Here is a 7683-nt window from a genome sequence, read left to right as displayed (position 1 = left end):
GTACACAGTATGCAGTACTATTAGTACATAGTATGCAGTATGATTAGTACACAGTATGCAGTACGATTAGTACACAGTATGCAATACTATTAGTACATAGTATGCAGTGCGATTAGTACACAGTATGCAGTACTATTAGTACATAGTATGCAGTACAATTAGTACACAGTATGCAGTACTATTAGTACATAGTATGCAGTACGATTAGTACACAGTATGTAGTACGATTAGTACACAGTATGCAATACTATTAGTACATAGTATGCAGTACGATTAGTACACAGTATGCAGTACTATTAGTACATAGTATGTAGTGCGATTAGTACACAGTATGCAGTACGATTAGTACACAGTATGCAGTACTATTAGTACATAGTATGCAGTACAATTAGTACACAGTATGCAGTACTATTAGAACACAGTATGCAGTACGATTAGTACACAGTATGCAGTACTATTAGTACATAGTATGCAGTGCGATTAGTACACAGTATGCAGTACTATTAGTACATAGTATGCAGTACGATTAGTACACAGTATGCAGTATGATTAGTACACAGTATGCAATACTATTAGTACATAGTATGCAGTGCGATTAGTACACAGTATGCAGTACTATTAGTACATAGTATGCAGTACGATTAGTACACAGTATGCAATACTATTAGTACATAGTATGCAGTACGATTAGTACACAGTATGTAGTACGATTAGTACACAGTATGCAATACTATTAGTACATAGTATGCAGTACGATTAATACACAGTATGCAGTACGATTAGTACACAGTATGCAGTACTATTAGTACATAGTATGCAGTGCGATTTGTACACAGTATGCAGTACTATTAGTACATAGTATGCAGTACGATTAGTACACAGTATGCAGTACGATTAGTACACAGTATGCAATACTATTAGTACATAGTATGCAGTACTATTAGAACACATTATGCAGTACGATTAGTACACAGTATGCAGTACTATTAGTACATAGTATGCAGTACGATTAGTACACAGTATGCAGTACTATTAGTACATAGTATGCAGTACAATTAGTACACAGTATGCAGTACTATTAGAACACAGTATGCAGTACGATTAGTACACAGTATGCAGTACTATTAGTACATAGTATGCAGTACGATTAGTACACAGTATGCAGTACTATTAGTACATAGTATGCAGTACGATTAGTACACAGTATGCAGTACGATTAGTACACAGTATGCAATACTATTAGTACACAGTATGCAGTACGATTAGTACACAGTATGCAGTACTATTAGTACATAGTATGCAGTACAATTAGTACACAGTATGCAGTACTATTAGAACACAGTATGCAGTATGATTAGTACACAGTATGCAGTACTATTAGTACATAGTATGCAGTACGATTAGTACACAGTATGCAGTACTATTAGTACATAGTATGCAGTACGATTAGTACACAGTATGCAGTACTATTAGTACATAGTATGCAGTACGATTAGTACACAGTATGCAGTACTATTAGTACATAGTATGCAATACGATTAGTACACAGTATGCAGTACGATTAGTACACAGTATGCAGTACTATTAGTACATAGCATGCCGTACGATTAGTACACAGTATGTAGTACGATTAGTACACAGTATGCAATACTATTAGTACACAGTATGCAGTACGATTAGTACACAGTATGCAGTACGATTAGTACACAGTGTGCAGTACTATTAGTACATAGTATGCAGTACTATTAGTACACAGTATGTAGTACTATTAGTACACAGTATTCAGTTTAAGTAAGTAGTAGGGAAGACAGATTTTGGACACGGACAGTATCATTGATCTAGCCCAGTGCTGTTCTTTTCTCAGTTCGCAGTTTCTGAAGACTAGCTCTACCTGCTGGTGGAGGTTGGAACAGCCAGCTGGTTGTGTGATGGGAGTTGGTTGGACTTTTTGGGTCAGCAACTAATGAATGAGATTAGATGACATTGGCCCTCCTGTAGCTCAGTTTGTAGGGCATGGCGCTTGCAATGCAAGGGTTGTGGGTTCAATTCCCACGGGGGGCCAGTATGAAAAATTTATGCACTCACTAATTGTAAGTCGCTCTGGATAAGAGCATCTGCTAAATGACTAAAATGTCAATTGGATCACAAAAAAAAAAAAGACTGATCCCAACATGTAGGCAAATGGAGCCTACTGACGCACATAGTAGTGACTCAATCGTGTGTTTGTGTGTGTGTACATGATTTTCTACATTATCAGGATCACAATGTCCTGACAAGTTGGGAAAACAATAAATGTTTTGAAAAGTCAGGACCTTTTTCATGTCCCGAGGCTTAAGGGTTGGGTTTGGGGTTAAGGTTAGGGCTTGAAGTTAGGTTTAAGGTTAGGGTTTTAGGTTTTAGGTTAAGGTTAGGGTTAGGGAAAATAGGACTTTGAATGGGAATGTCCAGAAAATTTACAAAAACAAAGATGTGTGTGTGTGTGAGAGAGAGAGAGAGACACAGAGTGAGTGAGTGAAAGAGAGGGAGAGAGAGAGACACAGACAGACAGACAGAGAGAGAGAGAGAGAGAGAGAGAGAGAGCGAGAGAGAGAGAGAGAGAGAGAGAGAGAGAGAGAGAGAGAGAGAGAGAGAGAGAGAGAGAGAGAGAGAGAGAGAGAGAGAGAGAGAGAGAGAGAGAGAGAGAGATTCAGGCAATGTTCCATTCCTTTGGTATCTCTCTCATAACGGTGGTTCTGGGATATTCTCTTCCCAAATCTCTTTCCACATGCATGTACACGATACAGTGCATTCGGAAAGTATTCAGACCCCTTCGCTTTTTCCACATTTTGATACGTTACAGCCTTATTCTAAAATGTATTAAATAATTATTTGCCCTCATCAATCTACACACAATACCCCATAAAAACAGAAATACCTTATTTACATAAGTATTCAGACCCTTTGCTATAAGACTCAAAATGGATCTCAGGTGCATCCTGTTTCCATTGATCATCCTTTAGATGTTTCTACAACTTGATTGGAGTCCACCTGTGGTAAATTCAATTGATTGGACATGATTTGGAAAGGCACACACCTGTCTATGTAAGATCCCACAGTTGACAGTGCATGTCAGAGCAAAAACCAAGCCATGAGCTCGAAGGAATTGTCCGTAGAGCTCCGAGACAGGATTGTGTCGCGGCACAGATATGGGGAAGGGTACAAAAACAATTCTGCAGCATTGAACGTCCCCATGAACACAGTGACCTCCATCATTCTTAAATGGAAGAAGTTTGGAACCACCAAGACTCTTCCTAGAGCTGGCCGCCCGGCCAAACTGAGCAATCGGGGGAGAAGGGGCTTCGTCAGGGAGGTGACCAAGAATCCGATGATCACTCTGACAGAGCTTCAGAGTTCCTCTGTGGAGATGGGAGAACCTTCCAGAAGGACAACCATCTCTGCAGCACTTTACCAATCAGGCCTTTATGGTAGTGTGGCCGGATGGAAGCTACTCCTCAGTAAAAGGCACATGACAGCCCGCTTGGAGTTTGCCAAAAGGCACCTAAAGGACTCTCAGACCATGAGAAACAAGATTCTCTGGTCTGATGAAACCAAGATTGAACTCTTTGGCCTGCATGCCAAGCATCACGTCTGGAGGAAACCTGGCACCATCCCTACTGTGAAGCATGGTGTTGGCAGCATCATGATGTGGGGCTGTAACGTAACAAAATGTGGAAAAGTCAAGGGGTCTGAACACTTTCCGAATGCACTGTATATACAAAAGTATGTGGACACCCATTCAAATTAGTGGATTCGGCTATTTCAGCCATACCAGTTGCTGACAGATGTATACATTGAGCACACGGCCATGCAATCTCCATAGACAAACACTGGCAGTAGAATGGCCTCACTGAAGAGCTCAGTGACTTTCAACGTGGCACCGTCATAGGATGCCACCTTTCCAACAAGTCAGTCTGTCAAATCTCTGCCCTGCTAGAGCTGCCCCGATCAACTGTAAGTACTGTTAATGTGAAGTGGAAACGTCTAGGAGCAACAACGGCTCAGCCGCGAAGTGGCAGGCCACACAAGCTCACAGAACGGGACCGCCGAGTGCTAAAGCGCGTTGCGCGTAAAAATCGTCCTCGGTTGCAAAACTCACTACCGAGTTCCAAACTTCCTCTGGAAGCAATGTCGGGAGCTTCATGAAATGGGTTTACGTGGCTAAGCAGCCGCACACAAGCCTAAGATCACCATGCTAATGCCAAGCGTCGGCTGGAGTGGTGTAAAGCTCGCTGCCATTGAACTCTGGTGCAGTGGAAACGCGTTCTCTGGAGTTATGAATCACGCTTCACCATCTGGCAATCCAACGGACAAATCAGGGTTTGACGGATGCCAGGAGAACGCTACATGCCTGAATGCATAGTGCCAACTGTAAAGTTTGGTGGAGGATAAATATTGGTCTGGGGCTGTTTTTCATGGTTCAGGATACTCCCCTTAGTTGCAGTGAAGGGAAATCTTAACGCTACAGCATACAATGACATTCTAGACGATTCTGTGCTTCCAACTTTGTGGCAACAGTTTGGGGAAGGCCCTTTCCTGTTTCAGCTTGACAATGCCCCTGTGCACAAAGTGAGGTCCATACTTAAATGGTTTGTCGAGATCGGTGTGGAAGAACTTGGCTGGCCTGCACAGTGCCATGACCTCAACCCCATCGAACACCCTTGTGATGAATTGGAACGCCTACTGCCAGCCAGGCCTAATCGCCCAACATCAGTGCCCGACCTCACTAATGCTCTTGTGGCTGAATGGAAGCAAGTCCCCGCAGCAATGTTCCAACATCTAGTGGAATGCCTTCCCAGAAGAATGGAGGCTGTTGTAGCAGCAAAGGGGGGACCAACTCCATATTAATGCCCATGATTTTGGAATGAGATGTTCGACGAGCAGGTGTCCACATACTTTTGGTCATTTCAAAATAAAATAAAATAAAATTGTGTTTGTCACATGCGCCGAATACAACAGGTGGTAGACCTTACCGTGAAATGCTTACTTGTGGTGTATAATAACAGAATGTAATTGGAGCATGAGCATGAGTGACTGACTGACTGTGATTCTGAGACGCTGTCAGAGCATTTTGCCTCTGATACTTTCATCTCTTTTCTGCAAATTTGTGTGAGGCATTTTAGAAAACATTTTGGAACACCCACAGTGAACAACATCATGCACACGCATGCATGCATGCAGGTATGTGGACACGCACAGACAGACACACACACACACACACACACACACACACACACAGACACTTAGATTCTCCTCACTGTTGCTGTCCCTAAAATGAACCTAATGATTCAAATAAAAGTAGAAACATCATTTTGACAGGTGTTCTGTATTATAGTGGTTGTGTTATGCAGGATGAGTAACATAATACAATTATTCAACTGTCTCTTGTTTAGAAAATTGACAAATGTTCGCTGTCATGCTGTAGGAAAACAACCAAGCAATTGAAGAAACTAAAGATAATCTCTACTCCTCTTCCTCTTCTTCCTCTTCTTCCTCTTTCTCCTCTTCCTCCTCATCCTCTTCCTCCTCTCCTCCTCTTCGCTTCCTCTCTTATTTAGACTCCTCCACTAACTACATCAGACAGCTGGAGACCAAGATGAGGATATTGGAAGACGACAACAACAAGCTTTTAACGCAGGTGATGGTCACACACACACACACGGTGCACCTTACTGATTTTAACATTTGAGAGTTTTCTTTTCATTATTGAATTCGTAAGCACCATAGACAAAATTGTATTTTTTATGTTTCTCCTCAACCCACCCTGTCACAACAACACGCTGTAGTCTCTCCTCAACCCACCCTGTCACAACAACACGCTGTAGTCTCTCCTCAACCCACCCTGTCACAACAACACGCTGTAATCTCTCCTCAACCCACCCTGTCACAACAACACGCTGTAGTCTCTCCTCAACCCACCCTGTCACAACAACACGCTGTAGTCTCTCCTCAACCCACCCTGTCACAACAACACGCTGTAGTCTCTCCTCAACCCACCCTGTCACAACAACACGCTGTAGTCTCTCCTCAACCCACACTGTCACAACAACACGCTGTAGTCTCTCCTCAACCCACCCTGTCACAACAACACGCTGTAGTCTCTCCTCAACCCACCCTGTCACAACAACACGCTGTAGTCTCTCCTCAACCCACCCTGTCACAACAACACGCTGTAGTCTCTCCTCAACCCACCCTGTCACAACAACACGCTGTAATCTCTCCTCAACCCACCCTGTCACAACAACACGCTGTAGTCTCTCCTCAACCCACCCTGTCACAACAACAGGCTGTAGTCTCTCTTCAACCCACCCTGTCACAACAACACGCTGTAGTCTCTCCTCAACCCACCCTGTCACAACAACACGCTGTAGTCTCTTCTCAACCCACCCTGTCACAACAACACGCTGTAGTCTCTCCTCAACCCACCCTGTCACAACAACATGCTGTAGTCTCTCCTCAACCCACCCTGTCACAACAACACGCTGTAGTCTCTCCTCAACCCACCCTGTCACAACAACACGCTGTAGTCTCTCCTCAACCCACCCTGTCACAACAACACGCTGTAGTCTCTCCTCAACCCACCCTGTCACAACAACACGCTGTAGTCTCTCCTCAACCCACCCTGTCACAACAACACGCTGTAGTCTCTCCTCAACCCACCCTGTCACAACAACACGCTGTAGTCTCTCCTCAACCCACCCTGTCACAACAACACGCTGTAGTCTCTCCTCAACCCACCCTGTCACAACAACACGCTGTAGTCTCTCCTCAACCCACCCTGTCACAACGCACCGAGCCGTACATCTGAACTGCAGAGTGCAGAATGTGTTTATCCATGTTTAATTCATGCTGGAGCTGTAAGACAGACAGTCACAGTACACAGTCCTGATGTGATGTCGCCCCCAAGGCTTAGAAGAGAGATGAGATGGAGTGGAGTTCTAAGAGAAAGTGACAGCGTCCCAAATGGCACCCTATTTAGTGCACTACTTTTGGCCAGGACCCATAGGGAATAGGGTGCCATTTGTGAAGCAGACAGAGACAGCGTTGCAGTCTTCTCTCTGGGTGACCTTCCTGTGACATGGAATTTGGGGAGACGGTAAGGCGGGAGACGGAGGCTCTTCCAGTTCACCAGGAGTTCACCTGTTACTGTTCAGGGGGAGGGGGAGAAAGGGGCTGGGGGGGGGGGGGGGGGGGGGCAGTCTAAATGTCGCCTAATTTCTAAACCGCTGTGAAATATATTTTCATTAACCAAAAATATTGTATTTTCAGCTGTTTGAAGCTGGTGTACAAAACCGAAAAAGGAAAAGACGCAAAAACTAAACTTAAGAACGGGAAGCATAGAAATAGCGCAAATAGAACATATCTACTGCTTCTTAGACTTGACAGATCTATAACTCACATTTCTATGTGAATTTGGTTGGGTCACCTTAAAAGTTACACATTGCACCTTTAACGTGTTGTCTTTTCATATATGTAGACCTATATGCACTTTTAAACCCATAGGTAATCAATCATAATACCTATCTCAGCATAGTCATCAGCCATATAAACATTCAATATTTTCACTTTGTTTTGTATTTTTTATCCTATAAAATCATGGTTCCCCAAATGGCGGCCCGTGGGCGTGATTTTATTTGGCCTCCCAAG

The 7683-nt window shown here is 43.6% G+C and overlaps 1 protein-coding gene across 2 annotated transcripts in view; it reads left to right on the top strand.

The window, feature by feature from the left end:
• LOC121548511 (coiled-coil domain-containing protein 85C-B-like) overlaps nucleotides 1-7683 on the top strand; it is a 116980-nt gene that overhangs the window by 81749 nt on the left and 27548 nt on the right. For both annotated transcript variants that reach the window (XM_041859968.2, XM_041859967.2), the window contains exon 2: nucleotides 5595-5674. In XM_041859968.2, the coding sequence (XP_041715902.1) occupies nucleotides 5595-5674 (80 nt within the window). The remainder of the gene's footprint in view (nucleotides 1-5594; nucleotides 5675-7683) is intronic.

The sequence above is a fragment of the Coregonus clupeaformis genome, chromosome 33 (genome assembly GCF_020615455.1).
Source record: "Coregonus clupeaformis isolate EN_2021a chromosome 33, ASM2061545v1, whole genome shotgun sequence".
Taxonomy (NCBI): Eukaryota; Metazoa; Chordata; class Actinopteri; order Salmoniformes; family Salmonidae; genus Coregonus; species Coregonus clupeaformis.
The sequence above is the reverse complement of the archived record's forward strand: the minus strand, read 5'-3'. Positions and strand labels throughout refer to the sequence as shown.